Raw genomic sequence first — 16191 nt, 5'->3', positions numbered from 1 at the left:
ACCCTCTAAGCCCCCGCGAGTGTGTTCAGTTGCGTCTGACTCTTTCGCAACCCCATGGACTGCAGCCCGCCGAGCTCCCCTGTCCGTGGGATTTCCCAGGCAAGAACACTGGAGTGGGTTTCCCGTTCCTTCTGCAAGGGATCTTCCCGATCCAGGGATTGCACCCACATCTCCTGTGCCTTCTGCACTGGCAGGCAGGCTCTCACCACTGAGGCCCTTTTTCTAGGCATTATTGTTTTGTTCAGCTGCTAAGTTATATCTGGCTCTTTGTGACCCCAGGGACTGCAGCACACCAGGCTTCCCTGTCCTTCACCATGTCCCAGAGAGTGCTCAAACTCATGTCCACTGAGTCAGTGACGCCATTCAGCCATCTCACCCTCTGCCACCCCCTTCTCCTCGTGCCTTCACTCTTTCCCCGCATCAGGGTCTTTTCCAGTGAGTCCACACTTCACATCAGATGGCCAAAGTATTGGAGCTTCAGCTTCAGCATCAGTCCTTCCAATGAATATGCAGGGTTGATTTCCTTTAGGATGGACTGGTTGGATCTCCTTGCAGTCCAAGGGACTCTCAAGAGTCTTCTCCAACACCACATTTCAAAAGCAACAATTCTTTGGCACTCAGCCTTCTTTATGGACCAACTTTCTAGGCAAATATTAACTTAAATAACTACTACAATTAGTCTACTTATTATTATTGTTTTACAAATCTTTGACATACTTTTATATTGCTTCTTTCATGTTTAACTCAACAACATACCATCTCCCCATGACAGTGTCTGGTTTAATCTCTTTAATGAATGCATGTGACTTCACACTGTATATATAACATCCTGGGCTTCCCTGGTAGCTCAGCTGGTAAAGAGTCTGCCTGCAGTGCAGGAGACCCTGGTTCGATTCCCGGGTCAGGAAGATCTCCTGGAGAAGGGACAGGCTACTCACCCCAGTATTCATGGGCTTTCCTGGGGGCTCAAACAGTAAAAAATCTACCTGCAATGTGGGAGACCTGGGTTTGATCCCTAGATTGGGAAGATCCCCTGGAGGCATGGCAACCCGCTCCAGTATTACTGTCTGAAGAATCCCCATGGACAGAGGAGCCTGGCAGGCTACAGTCCATGGGGTCGCAGAGAGCTGGACATGACTGAGCGACTAAACACAGCACAGCAGAGCATATAATGTAAGATTTAAATAATTCCATGTTGGTGGGCATTTGCATTATTTGCAAAATTTTTGAATAAAATAATGTTTATTCCAAATTTCACAACGTAACAATAAAAACTTGTACTTAAGTTTAAATATTACACAATTTTTTTTCAGTAGGCAAGGAGTAAATTTCCATTTCTTGGATTACTGGAGAGGATGTACATTTGAGGGGTAGGTTATCAGCCACCTACATGTTTCCTTCAAGAATCTGCTTGTTCATGACAATTTTCATTTTGTTTTTCTCTCGAGTCTTCATATGTTTCTCCTTTATTTAAAGAATCCTTGTATGCTATATTGCAAATACTTCCCTCTGGGTTTCTATTTGGCTTTGGAAGTTGCGTGTGTGTGTGTGTATGTGTGTGTGTGTGTGTGTGTGTGTGTGTTTTGGCAGTGCAAGTTTTCAAGTCAGGAGCGGGAGATGTCAGTTCTTGCTGAGGAGCCCTTGCGGGAATGGAGGGTTCTCCACAGGGCCGCATGGACCCCCCTGTTCCGCAGGCAGTAGACCACTGGGCTGCAGGCGGACGTGACCACCGTGTAGATGACCGACAGCAGCTTGTGGAGGTCAGTGGACTCGACGCGGCTGGGGCAGGAATACATGAAGAGGGCCACCGAGTAGAAGATGCCCACCACCACCAGGTGGGAGGCGCAGGTGGAGAAGGCCTTGCGCCGGGCAGCGGCTGAAGGCATGGGGACCACTGTCACCCCGATGGCCGAGTAGGAAGCCACGGCGACCAGCAACGTCCCACAGAAGGTGACGATGGCCGAGAGGAAGTCCACCAGCTCAGTCAGGGCCACATGGGTGCAGGACAGGTTGAGCAGTGGGGAGACGTCACAGAAGAAGTGGTTGAGGACGTTGGGGCCACAGTAGGACAGGCTGGCGATGCACACTGTCTTGACCACCGAGACCAGCAGCCCACCAAGCCACGAAGTCCCGGCCAAGCCCAGGCAGACCTGGGGCCGCATGAGCAGCGGGTAGTGCAGTGGGCGGCAGATGGCCACGTAGCGGTCACAGGCCATGGAGGCCAGCAGGGTACACTCTGTGCAGATGAGGGCGATGAAGAAGAAGAGCTGGGTCATGCAGGCTGGGAAGGGCACGTGGCAGGGTCCCGTCCACAGCCCCGCGAGCAGGCTGGGCATGGTCACGGACACGTAGCACATCTCCAGGCAGCTCAGGTTGCCCAGGAAGAAGTACATGGGCTTGTGGAGCTCGGTGTGGCTGCAGACGAGGAAGACGATGAGGGCGTTCTCCAGGAGGGTCAGCAGGTAGAGGGTCAGGAAGATGGCAAACACCATGACCCTCACGCCTTGCCTGGCAGACAGACCCAGCAGGATAAACTCTTGCACTCCGGACACATTGCCCAAATACAGAGCCCTCTCCATCTAAGTAAGGAAGAAACAGGCTCTTAGAGGCCGTAATCCATCAGAAATAAATTGGCCAGCAAGGAAGAGCATATGCCGTTAGGGGCTGTTGAGGCAAAGCTGCTTTGCTGGAGCCTGACCGTTGTCAGGAGCACAGCAAGGAGCAACTGGGAAACTGCAAAACTGGAAACAGGACGCTTAACACTGTACTTGCTACATCTGTAATCATAGAGGACACTCGTCCTGAATAAGCCTGTGTTATGTCATCTGTAAAATGGAGGTCAAAGCTATGGGACCCACAAAATCTTTGGTCCTTACGGATAACATGGAAGTAGATGAGAAAGAGCTTTTTAACGCAAGGCACAATTATCCCTTTACATTTGATGACCTTAAGTGGTGTTTTCTGGATTGGATTTCTTTCTTTTTGTTTTGAAAAATGTCCCAGGACCCCAGAAGTTGTCTGCACTATTTTCGGTAAAGGAAGACTCACAATTCCTTAATGTGAGACACTTCCTTCTCTAAAGTGGGTTGGATTTCTAGAGGAAATTTTTATTAGACAGAAGGTCCAGCAGTTTATTAGAGGTCACTGTTTATTAGAGAGAAGGTCCAGCAGTAATGGTTTCTTTTTTAAAAAAGGACCCATGGGATGGACTTCCCTGGTGGGCGAGTGGTTAAGAATGCGCCTGCCAAGGCAGGCGGGTTTGATCCCTGGTCTGGGAAGATTCCACATGCCCCCAGGCACCTAAGCCCATGGGCTGAAGCCTGCATGCCCTCGAGCGTGTGCGCTACGACACGGAAGCCACCGCGATGAGAAACCCGTGTCCTACAACTAGGCCGTAGCTCGCCACAGCTGCAGAAAGGCCCGCAGAGCAACAAAGACTCAGAGTGGCCAGACAGGAATTTAAAAAAGACCAATGGTGAGCTTTTCCCTGAATACGTCTAAAGAAGATCCCTTCCAGAAAGAGAGTGTCTCTCTTTCTAAGGAAAGAAACTAAATACGTGTGCTGAGAATCGCTTAGGCACTCCTCCACTGTGGCATTTTTTTGAACACATGGAGATCAATGGACTTTCATGACCCTTCACAAACAGGCATTATTCTACCAGTTCATATGCATAACTGAAACCCATAGGCAGTGTAACTTGCGCAACAGGATGGAGTTACAGAAATAAGGGGTCTTCGCCTCTACCATTAGTATTAGGAATTCACTTAGAGTTTTAGGTGACTGAGATATAGAGACGGTGTTATTTGGACTTATTTCTGACATCACTTATCATATGTTTGAAAAAAGTGTGAAAGTGTTAGTCACTCAGTTGCGTCTGACTCTTTGCTGCTCCATGGACTGCAGCCTGCCAGCCTCCTCTGTCAATGGAATTTTTTCCAGGCAAGAATACTGGAGTGGGTGCCATTCCCTCTGCCAGGGGATTTTCCTGACCCAGGAATCAAACCCAGGTCTCCTGCCTTGTAGGCGGATTCTTTACCGTCTGAGCCACCAGGGAACCCTATTCTTTGTATTCAGGAGCAAATATTGATTAAGTGTTTACTATACATGAGGGGCATGGAATCAACCAGTGAGCGTGTTCAAATTCTCATTCTAGGTAGTGAGGAGTAGAGGAGGCCCACAGGAGACAAATACAGAGTTTCAGCAGCTCCGTGCCAAGGAGAAAGCAAAGCAGAACGGTCCGCACGGTCTGAAGGAGATTATTTTAGGACAGGCAGTTGGAGGAAACTTCTTTGGGGTGGGTAGAGACGTCTGAGCTTGTTTCTGACTAATGGGAAAGGATGAGGGAGCATTGAGCTGGCAGAAGAGTGTTCGAAGTGGAACGAGAAAAAGCAGTTGCCAAAAACTTAGGTCAGGAAGGAGTTCAGGGTCTTCAAGGAAAAAAAGACAAGCCAGTGTGGCTGAAAGATAGAGAAGGAAGAGGAAGGGGAAGAAAACAGATTTCTCCCATCCATACGAGCAAAACCTGCTTCCCTGTAGCTTCGTCTCTCCCCAAGTCTTTCTAAGCGACTCGCAGTGTCCCCATGTCTGTGCTAAACGCTCCCAGTGAGGAGCTTCCTGGTGGCCCAGTGGTAAAGGTGTCTCCTCCCAACGCGAGGGGTGTGGGTTTGATCACTGGCCGGGGAGGTAAGATCCCACACGCCTCACAGCCAAAAAAACCAGAGCCTGAAACAGAAGCAGTATTGTAACACATTCCATAAAGACATTAAAATGGTCCCCATCAAAAAAAAAAAAAAAAAAACCTTTAAAAAATTCCCAATGAAAATTGTTTCAGAGGTAATCAGAATAGCAGAATGGAGTAAAACCCAGAAACACACCAAGCGTACATATAAACTTGATTGATGACGTAACTTTATTGCAGATAAGTGAGGAAAAGGATGTACTTGGCAAGAAATGGCTCTCAAACAATTAGTGTTTGGAAACTCAACTGGTGCTGTGTGACAACCTAGAGGGGTGGGCTGGGCTGGGAGGAAGGTTCCGGAGGAAGGGGGCGTACGTATACCTGTGGCTGATTGATGCTGGTGTGCAGCAAACCAACGCAACACTGTAAAGCAATTCACCTTCAGTTAAAACAAATACGTGTTTTTTAAAAAAGAAAAAGAGATTGGAACCCTGCATCACACGACACGTAAAAAATCCGTTTCAGGTGAGCTAAAAACACACATGTGAAGTGCGAACCTCTGAGATTTTAGAAAACAATGCAGCAGCGGGCCTTTACGACATCGCGTGGCAGCCACTCAGTCGTGTCCGACTCTTTGTGACCCCACGGACTGTAGCCCACCAGGCTCCTCTGTCCGTGGGATTCTCCAGGCAAGAACACTGGAGTGGGGTGCCATTCCCTTCTCCAGGGGATCTTCCCAAGCCAGAAATCGAACCCTGGTCTCCTGCATCGCAGGTAGAGTCTTTACCGTTTGAGCTACAAGGAGATCTCTTTTATGACACTGGGGGTTTAGACTACGATAAGAAGACAGTCAAAAACCTTACACTTTAAAATTTTTAAAAATTAGCAGCATTGAAAAATTCTGACCACCACAGACTATTAGAGGAAAATTCACAAGCTGGAAAAAATATACTTGCAGTATACGTAAGTGAGAAGGAAATGCCAGCTCACGCCAGTGTTCTTGCCTGGAGAATCCCAAGGAGAGAGGAGCCTGGTGGGCTACAGCCCATGGGTCACGAAGAGCTGGACATGACTGAGTGACTGATACCTTCACCGTCCTGCATAAGTTAGGACGGATCCTTGTGTAGGATATACAGAGAAATTGGTCAGTTAATATGCAAAGAAGTTTTTTAGCAGAAAATTGAGCAAAAGTTCTGAATGTATACCTCGCCAAAAAATATTAGTCACTCAAAACATAAAAAATATGCTCACCTGATTAGGAACCAAAGAAACAGAAATTAAAACCAAAATTAGGTACCACTTCATACCTGTGGAATTGGGAAAACTACAAACTTCTGAAAATATTAAGATTAACAATGAAAACTTACATATGCTGCCTCTGGGAGTCTGAATTGGTCTGATAGCTTCAGAAAACAATTTGTCATTATCAAGTAAATGTTAAGACATGACTATGCCCCAGAAATTCTGTTTCCAAGCATATATATATTTCCAGAGTAATGTTCATAGCAGCACAATTTTACTAGCAAAAAAAGAGAATGTAAACATTCCAAGTACCCAATAATAGAATTGAAAAGTGAATTGTGGTCTCTTTCTATAAAGGAGTGCGTGTGTGCGACGGTGTCCGACTCTTTGCGACCCCGTGGACTGTATCCTGCCAGGCTCCTCTGTCCATGGGATTTTCCAGGCAAGGACACTGGAGTGGGTTGCCATGCCCTCCTCCAGGGGATCTTCCCAGCCCAGGGCTCGAACTCATATCTCCTTATGCCTCTTGCACTGGCGGGCGGGCTCCTTACCCCTAGCGTCTCCTGAGAAGCCCCATGAAGGAGCATGATGTTGGATGTGCTGCTGATTCCCTGAGTGAAAGGACTCACTGCTTTGTCATTTTTATGCTCTACTCCTGGGTTGCATAGTTTCTTTTGCATCTACTCACTATTTATACGAAAGTCACGCAGAAAAAAGACCTTCTACTTGTGTTAAAATTCATGTGACTATACACCAAAATACCAGTTTTATGTATGTTAATTTTCACTGGAGCATGATTGCTTTACAATGCTGTGACCGTTTCTGCCGTACAACAGTGTGAACCAGTCGTCAGCGTACACACACGCTCCGCCCGGGGCCTCCTCCACCCCAGCCCCGTCCCGCCCGTGTCCCTGTGGCGCTCAGCGCCGGCCGCCAGCTGCCTGCTTTGCGCGTGGTAGTGTTAGCTCCCTCAGTGCTCCTCTCTCAGCCCCTCCCACCCTCTCCTGCCCCGCCGTGTCCACAAGCCTGCTCTCTCTGCGTCTCCACTGCTGCCTGCTGATAGGTTCATCAGCCATCTTTCTAGATTCCATATATATGCCTTAACATACGGTATTTGTTTTCTAATTTTGCCTAACTGTAAGGCTCTTAATCTCTCCAAGCCTGATTTACCTGTTGCTGCTGCTGTCGAGTGGCTCAGTTGTGTCCGACTCTTTCGACCCCATGGACCATAGCCCGCCAGGCTCCTCTGTCCATGGATTCCTCAAATAAGAATACTGGAGTGGGTTGCCATTCCCTTCTCCAGGGGAGCTTCCCGACCCAGGAACTGAACCCAGGTCTCCTGTGTTGCGGGTGGATTCTTTACCACTGAGCCACCTGGGAAGCCCCCAGCCTGCCTATTACTTAGGATAATAATACCTGCATCAGGAATGAAAGACATGCTGTATGATGTAGCTTTCATTTATCACCTGTCTGTGAAGCAATCTAGGTGCAGCATAATCTAGTGGTTTTACCATGGCCCGCAACAAGAAATACGTTTCACATGGTGCAACTCAAGTCAAAATCACAAACACAGACAGAGAGAAAGGGAGGGAAATTTAGCAGAAAACGCTTAGCCGTACTTTGAGTCCCTAGAGATTTTCTCTTGTGCTCTGTGCCATGCGTTTATTGCTAGCGTCAACCTAATACACTTACTTCGTGAGCCTCAGTAAATATACTGTTGTTCAGGTTAACAGAAGGGCGTTGGAATTAGAATCTCGGTGTAGCCCAGGCTCTCTGTGACTCAAGCTCTCTCTGACAAAAGCTCTGATGGTCTGAGCCTCATGTCTTTATCTTCAGTAGGGGGATAATAACCCTGACTCCTTCAGGCTGCCATGAGGATTAAGTCCAAAATAGTCTCCGAGGCACCCAGCCAGTGTCTTGCACCCCAAAGGAATCTTATTAAGGGGAAAGACTGTTTCTTCTGGTAGCAGGCTACTGTCCGTGGGATCCCAGAGCTGGCCGAGACTTGGCCACTGTTGTCGCTGTTGTTACTGTTGTTCAGCCCCCTGGACTGCAACCCCTCAGGCCCCTTGGTCCATGGGACTTCCGAGGCAAGAATGCTGGAGTGGGTTGCCATTTCTTTCTCTGGGGATCTTCCCAACCCTGGGATCCAACCCACGTCTCCTGCCCTGGCAGGCAGGTTCTTTACCTCTGAGCCACCTGGGAAGCCGCTATGCCTTTGACTCCCCGTCAAGTAGGTCTACTATCCATTCCTGGAATGAAGGGTGCATATTTGGAGGAAGTACTATCAATGTATTGTTTTTTTATTGTTTTTATTTTCCCCTTTTGTGCAATCAAATAAAATAGACTTAGAAGTAGTGTGTTCACAATTCTAGCAGAGCATTTTTTCATGAGTAGTAAGACCATCAGTCCACATTAAGCTGCAGTTGATAAGCAAGAATTGTTTACATTAGAGGATAATTGCTTTACAGTGTGGCGGTGGCCTCTGCAGTGTATCACCTAGAGTCAGTCCCAATTTTGTGTATATACACATATCTCCTCTCCCTCCTAAGCCTCTCTACTGCCCAAGAAATATTTGTGACAGGACTTCCCTGGTCCAGTGACTAAGACTCCAAGCTTCCAACAAAGGGGGCAGAAGTTTGTCCCCAGTTGGGGAACTAACATGCATTGCAGCCAAGAAAACCCAAAACATAAAGCAGAGGCAATATTCCATCAGATTCGATAAACACTTTAAAATGGTCCACATTTAAAAAATCTTCAAAATAAATAAATATTTGTATAGTTTCCAGTTGCTGCTGGTACAAACACTGTGGTCTGAAGAAGTCATCCACAAACAAGTGTCTCCTCTGGACTTGATTTTTTTTTTACTTAAAAAAATTAATTTATAATTGGAGGCTAATTACTTACAATATTGCAGTGGTTTTGCCATACATTTACATGAATCAGCCATGGGTGTACATGTGTTCCCCATCCTGAGCACCCCTCCCACCTCCCTCCCCATCCCATCCCTCAGGGTCATCCCAGTGCAACAGCCCTGAGTACCCTGTCTCATGCATCAAACCTGGTCTGGTGATCTATTTCACATAGGGTAATATACATGTTTCAATGCTATTCTCCCCAATCATCCCACCCTCGCCTTCTCCCACAGAGTCCAAAAGTCTGTTCTTTATATCTGTGTCTCTTTTGCTGTCTCGCATATAGAGTCATCGTTACCATCTTTCTAAATTCCATATATATGTGTTAATATACTGTACTGGTGTTTTTCTTTCTGACTTACTTCACTCTGTATAAGGCTCCAGTTTCATCTACCTCATTAGAACTGATTCAAATGCATTCTTTTTAATAGCTGAGTAATATCCCATTGTGTGTATGTACCACAGCTTTCTTATCCATTCATCTGACGATGGACATCTAGGTTGCTTCCATGTCTGGACTCCATTTATACAAAATTCTAGCACAGGTAAGAACTAATCAATGATTAAAAAAAAAAGTCAAAGTGATTACCTCTGGCAGAACTAACAGGAAAGGGGCACAAGGGACCTTTTTTGGGGGAAAATGCCCTTTATATTGATGGAGGTGGTGATATACACATTCGTCAAAAAAAAAAGATATTGACTTGAACATTTAATATTTGTGCATATCACTGTACATAAATTTTATATACAGACAACTGAAAACAAATATTAAGCACTAGTTACTAGAGTTGCTTTTCAAAGAGGTACGGGTTAGAAGTCAGTTAATTCCTCTGCTCCAGACTGCAAAATAATATCATTGTTCTTAGGAAATAAACACTAAAGCATATATAAGTAAAAGGGCACAATGTCTCTAAACCACGTTCAAATCATTGTCAAAGAAGTAAATGGAGGTGATGGGGGGAAAGAGGGGGTAAGCAAATGGAGGAATATACAATATGTGGCAACACCACATCAGATATGTCAGAGTGTTAAGCACCCTTGCAACTTTTCTGTAAGTCTGAAATGATATCAAAATAATGGTCCACAAACAAAAAATGAATGAAACCCATAGCTGTTTGTCATGATTTTCATTTAGCATATATATCTCAAAGATATATCAAAGATATATCTTTGCACATCAAAGATAAAAATCTATCTCTTGGGACTCCTTGGTAGTCCAGAGGTTAAGACTCTGTCTTCCAATGCAGTGGCCACAGGTTGGATCCCTGGTGAGGGCACTAAGGTCCCACCTACTGCAGAGTGCGGTCAAAAAAAATTTTTTTAAGAGAATATTGAAAACCCGTTTCTATTCATTTTACAGCCCAGTGTTCGCTTCAGATGAATGTAGTAGAATGTATTTTATCCATTCACTTTTGATGGACACTTAAGTTGTTTCTGTTTTTTTATGACAAAGATGTAAAGAACGCCATTGTATGTATTATCTGTTTCTACGTGTCGGAACACACCGAAAGACTGGGGAAATAGTTGTCAGTATTCTAGGAATAAGCTGATGGAGCTGTTAAACCTGCATTTCTCCCCTTGCTAGTCAATTTCAGTATCTAGTCGTGTGAGTTGCCAGTCAATTACAGCTCATCTTTGATGGCCTGCTTTCTTGTGGACATTGCTCCCTTTTCAAAGGGTAATTCAGAGTTTGCTATTGACTGCTACAATAGTCAATCCATAGCAATCAGTATATATTGACAAGTATATATTGATTGCTCGTGTCTACCAGGTGGGAAATCTATTTCTCCAGCATTTTACTTGCCTTTGATATTATAGCATTTGGAATCATGAAACATTTAAATTAAAACATGTTGTTGTTCAGTCCCTAAATTTGTTGGACTCTTTGAGACCCCACGGACTATAGCCCCCCAGGTTCCTCTGTCCTCCACTATCTTTCAGAGCTTGCTCAAATTCACGTCCATTGAGTGGGCGATGCTAGCTATCCATCTCCTCCTCTGGAGCCCCCTTCTCCTTTTGCCTGCAATCTTTCCCAGCCTCAGGGTCCTTTCCAGTGAGTCCACACTTCGCATCAGATGGTCAAAGTATTGGAGCTTCAGCTTCAGCTCCAGTCCTTCCAGTGAATTTTCAGGGTTGATTTCCTTTAGGATGGACTGGTTGGATCTCCTTGCAGTCCAAGGGACTGTCAGATGATACCACTCTAAGGGCAGAAAGTGAGGAGAACTAAAGAGCCTCTTGATGAGAGTGATAGAGGAGAGTGAAAGAGCTTTCTTTATTCAGGACATGAGGAGGGGTCTAACTTCCCAAGACCAGGATCAAGTCCAGCGGAGAGTTCTGAACAGGGCCGCGTGGACCTCTCTGTTCCGCAGGCAGTAGATGACCGGGTTGCACATGGGCGTGGCCACCGTGTAGATGACCGACAGCACCTTGTTGAGGTCCATGGATCTGATGCGGCTGGGGCGGCAGTAGATGAAGAGGGCTGCTGAGTAGAAGATGCCCACCACCACCAGGTGGGAGGCGCAGGTGGAGAAGGCCTTGCGCCGGGCGGCGGCTGAAGGCATGCGGAGCACCGTCGCCCCGATGGCCGAGTAGGAGGCCAGGGCGACCAGCAGCGTCCCGCAGAAGATGACGATGGCCGAGAGGAAGTCCACCAGCTCAGTCAGGGCCACGTGGGTGCAGGACAGGTTGAGCAGTGGGGAGACATCACAGAAAAATTGGTTGAGGATGTTGGGGCCACAGTACGACAGGCTGGCGATGCACGCTGTCTTGACCACCGAGACCAGCAGCCCACCAAGCCACGAAGTCCCGGCCAAGCCCAGGCAGACCTGGGGCCGCATGAGCAGCGGGTAGTGCAGTGGGCGGCAGATGGCCACGTAGCGGTCACAGGCCATGGAGGCCAGCAGGGTACACTCTGTGCAGATGAGGGCGATGAAGAAGAAGAGCTGGGTCATGCAGGCTGGGAAGGGCATGTGGCAGGGTCCCGTCCACAGCCCCGCGAGCAGGCTGGGCATGGTCACGGACACGTAGCACATCTCCAGGCAGCTCAGGTTGCCCAGGAAGAAGTACATGGGCTTGTGGAGCTCGCTGTGGCTGCAGACGAGGAAGACGATGAGGGCGTTCTCCAGGAGGGTCAGCAGGTAGAGGGTCAGGAAGACGGCAAACAGGACTTCCCTTGTTTCTGGGCTCGTGGACAAGCCCAGCAAGACGAATTCCTGGACCCTCGTCATGTTGCCCAGCTCCAGGGACCTCTCCATCTGCAGAGAGACAAAGTTTGTGGACATTCTGTTTTCTGCTTTCTGCAGAGGCACAATAGTAAAAAAAAAAAAAAAAAAAAATTAAAAAAAATAGATACACATGTTAGGAAGACGTTCACAGAGTGTCGGTGCCCTAGTGAACTGGCTGCCCAACTTCTCTTGGAAATTGACTGTTACAGAGAAAGACACTTTAGATCCATGAAAGCAGACATCTTGGGTACTCTGCTCTGTCGTGACTCTAGGTCCTAACACAAACTATGCCAACTGAAAACTGCAAAAATAACACTTGCCTCCAGTTGCTTGCATGCTAAGTCACTTCGGTCCTGACTGATTCTTTGCTACCCTATGGACGGCAGCCCACCAGACTCCTCTGTCCTTGGGATTCTCCAGGCAAGAATAAATACTGGAGTGGGTTGCCATTTCCTCCTCCAGGGGGCCTTCCCGACCCAGGGATCGAACCTGAATCCCCTGCAGATCCTGCATTGCAGGCAGATTCTTTACCACTGAGCCACCAGCAAAGCCAGTTAGGTTGTTACAATAAATTCAGTGAAGCAATTGAGAGCAAATTGGTGTATCAAATAAATTAGATTTTTTGTCATTTCTATCCCGAAAAAAAAATTCTCTCCAAATTAATTTTTCCATTCTCTTTACACACTGAACAGGAATTTGTTGCTATTGTTTAGTCACTAAGTCATGTCCAACTCTTCTGTGACCCCATAGACTGCAGCCCGCCAGGCTCCTCTGTCCATGGGATTCTCCAGGCAAGAATACTGGAGTGGGTTACCATTACCTTCTCCAGGGAATCTTCCAGACCCAGGGATTGAACTCATGTCTCCTACGCTGGCAGGCGGATTCTTTACCACTGAGCCACCAGGGAAACCCACACAGGAATTTAGAAGTATTCTAAATAAAAATCCAAGACAGTCAGTTCCCTCTTTCTGTAAAAATATCCCTCTACCTTTAATGTGATTTTATTTTATAGATTATATGACTCTCAATTACAGTGTTTAAGAAGGACAAAGGGGCAGCTTCCTGTCTGAATCACAGAAGGATTCCCACAAAAATGAATTGGCTTTTCAGCAGAAGGTGGAAAATGTAAGCTCTGTATTCAGTCAGTGATCATATGCAGACATGTGCAACACTTCCCCACCATTATACTTAAGGCACTTGAGGCTCACAGAGCAAACTACTGACATGAACTGGGGCACGCAGTCTAATCATGGAAACATCTATAGTTCCACCGAGCCCTTACTACAAGCCAGTACACTGCCAGAAACCATAGTTGTATTCTTCGTTCTGAAAGGCTGCCGCTGAAAGCTGTGTGTTATGCCAGGATTCGTGACTTCCGGAGGAGAGGATTGTGATCTGGGGTCAGAGCCGAGGCTTGACTACTTGGAGATTTTTGTGTGGCAAAGTTTTATTGAAGTATAACAGACAAAGGGAAAGCTTCTGAAACAGACATCAGAAGCGGACAGAAAGAGTGCCCGCTTGCTCGTTTTTAACAAAGCAGTTTATGTCTGTTGGCAAGCTTCTAATCAGGTGAAAGAAGCACCTCAAGGCTGAGGGCGTCTCACCAGGCCCCTCTCCCACAATATGCATTTTTGAGATGGAATGGCACGAGGTGTGTCATCCCTGGCCATAAGACAATTGACATGAGTACTGGTTTGTTGAGCTATTATCAGCCCAAGGTTTGAGAAAAGAAAAAAATAGCAGTCTCAGGCGGAGCCACTTTCATCAGCAGAAAAGGGGAAAAACATCTGCCCCTTGCAGTTTATTTCCTCCTGCTGCTTGGGGACCTCTGGCCTTCCTGCCTGTTACCCGCTCAGCTCTATGCCAGAATGCACGTGTGAGACCCAGACAGGTCAAAGCATTGCCCCAAGACCACACAGCCAGGGAGTGACAGCACCAGGGTCAGTCACAGCTGAGACAGACTTTGGTGCTGAATCACTTTATGTCAAACTGTCAGCCAGTCATTTAATCTTTTATTCCCTGATGGCTCATGGGTAAGGAATCTGCCTGCCAATGCGGAAGACGCAGGAGATGCTGGTTCTGTCACTGGGTCAGGAAGATCCCCTGGAGAAGGAAATGGCAACCCTCTCTAGTATTCTTGCCTGGAGAATCCCACGGACAGAGAAGCCTGGCAGGCTACAGTCCAAAGGGCTGCGAAGAGTCAGACGCCGCAGGGTGACGAAGCACACACACACGGCAACACGGACAATCAGTTATGCAGTGAAAATCATTGCGGCTAAAATGCTTGGGGGGGGGCAAAGATGTCCACAGCCAAGACGCTTCAGGAAAGTTTCTGGACACACTTTAAACCAGGCTCAGAGAACACGAAGAACAGAAAGAGATGAGGATGGATCGTGGGCCAAGGACTGGTCCACATGGAGCCCTGGCCGTATAAGAGCTTTGCAGTCATTTGCCACATGAACAATGCAGCAAAGATCGGAGTGTTTCCAAAGTCTCTGCTTTAACAGCATCCCAGGCACTGTGCTAGGAATTTTTCATGTTATTTTATTCATTTGCCTCAAAGAACCTGTGAGAACTGCTCTCATTATCTTATCTTTCAAGGGGGATCACTGAACTTCAGGGAGTGAAAGTGACTTGCCTAAAGTCATACGACCAACAAGGGAAAAGGAAAAAACTATAATATTTGTAATCCATGCACTCTATCCATGCGTCCTGGTTATTATAAACACTTAATGCTCATATTCCAGTTGGCACACAGTTGGTTACAACTGTAAATGTAGTAGCCAACATGATTGCTATATATTAAGCTCTTTCTATGTGCCAGGCAGCGGGCTCAGTGCTGCTCACAGCCTAAGTGGCAACAATTCTAATTTATTTGGTATTGCAATTTGCCATGAATTGCTTCACTTAATTTGTTCTAACAACCTAAGACTGAAATAACATCACCGACTCAATGGACATGAGTTTGAGCAAACTCCAGGGGATACTGAAGGGCAGGGAGCAGTCCATGGGATCACAAAGAGCCGGACACGACTTAGCGACTGAACAACAATGACGACACTGAGAAATTTCAGTGACTGAAAGTTACTTAATCCTTTAGCCTCCTTTCCCGTATCTGTAACACAGAGATTCCCTTAGAATTAATCAATTCCGCATAACAGTAGCTACTGTATACCTGATCTCTTGGGATGGTAAAGCATGGTGGTTGAAAACCACCTCAGAGCCAGACAGATGTGACTCTGAGGATATCTCTCCCTTACTAGATGGATTTTCTTCAAGAAGCTGCTTGACCTACTTGCCCAGAGAAGCCATGTCTGGTAGAACACGTCCATGCACTCTACAGAGACAGGTATAAATTATAGAGTTGGTACGAGGTACACCTTGGGTGTTCTATAAAGGAGCACGTCCTTCCATGGTTCCTTGTCCGAATCCATAAGGAGTTTGTTCCCTCACCTGATGGCTTAAAGACAGAAGGTACAGATCCCTTCTTGCTGATGCTGTACCCGAAGGAGGCTCTGGTGTTCAGGCAGGTTGGGCTCCTGCCCAGAGGAGGAGATGCCAACGAACAGAGGAATGACCTTTCAGTCCAGCTTGGAAGGATTTGCTCCTGGTCTTCAGCGAGGCACCCACCCCAACCAACCACCCCACCCTCGTTTCTCTCCGTTGTTCTAGATGGTCTGACTTGCTAAGGTGACTGCCCTCACAGCGAGAAGGAGGCGGGCTTAAGCTGGCGCTCTTGACCTCAGAGACTTCCCCGATCTCTGTGGATTCAGAGAAGAGGAATCTTTGTTTTTATATAACGTTTCAGAGGCTTAAGGGGAGGAGAGGACTTCCCAGGTGGCGCTGGTGGTAAAGAAGCCACCTGCTAGCATAGGAGATGTAAGAGACTCGGGTTAGATACCTGGGTCGGGAAGATCCCCTCAAGGATGGCATGGCAACCCCCTCCAGTATTCTTGCCTGGAGAACCCCATGGACAGAGGAACCTGGGGGCTACAGTCCATGGAATCGCAGGGGCAGACATGACTGGAGAGACTTAGTGCACACACACAAGAGGAGAGTCAGCCTCAGACCTGCCCTTAGTTGAGGCCATCGCGCATTCACAGATCCCTTCCCAAACGCCTAGCCCTGCGC

The 16191-nt window shown here is 47.1% G+C and overlaps 2 protein-coding genes across 2 annotated transcripts; both read right to left on the bottom strand.

Annotated features, from left to right (window-relative positions):
- Window positions 1–1604: 1604 nt before the first annotated feature.
- Window positions 1605–2579, bottom strand: LOC101111484 (olfactory receptor 6Z7-like). The gene has a single exon (XM_004015919.5). It carries the CDS (start codon window positions 2577–2579, stop codon window positions 1605–1607), a length of 975 nt encoding a protein of 324 aa, XP_004015968.3.
- An 8572-nt stretch (window positions 2580–11151) lies between these two features.
- On the bottom strand, window positions 11152–12090 carry LOC101111223 (olfactory receptor 6Z7-like). Its single transcript, XM_027978902.2, has one exon. The coding sequence runs from the start codon at window positions 12088–12090 to the stop codon at window positions 11152–11154; it is 939 nt and encodes a 312-aa protein (XP_027834703.2).
- Window positions 12091–16191: the final 4101 nt, after the last annotated feature.

Source organism: Ovis aries, chromosome 14 (assembly GCF_016772045.2).
Source record: "Ovis aries strain OAR_USU_Benz2616 breed Rambouillet chromosome 14, ARS-UI_Ramb_v3.0, whole genome shotgun sequence".
In the NCBI taxonomy this organism is placed as follows: Eukaryota; Metazoa; Chordata; class Mammalia; order Artiodactyla; family Bovidae; genus Ovis; species Ovis aries.
Note: the sequence above shows the minus strand (reverse complement) of the source record. Positions and strands in the feature narration are given on the sequence as shown.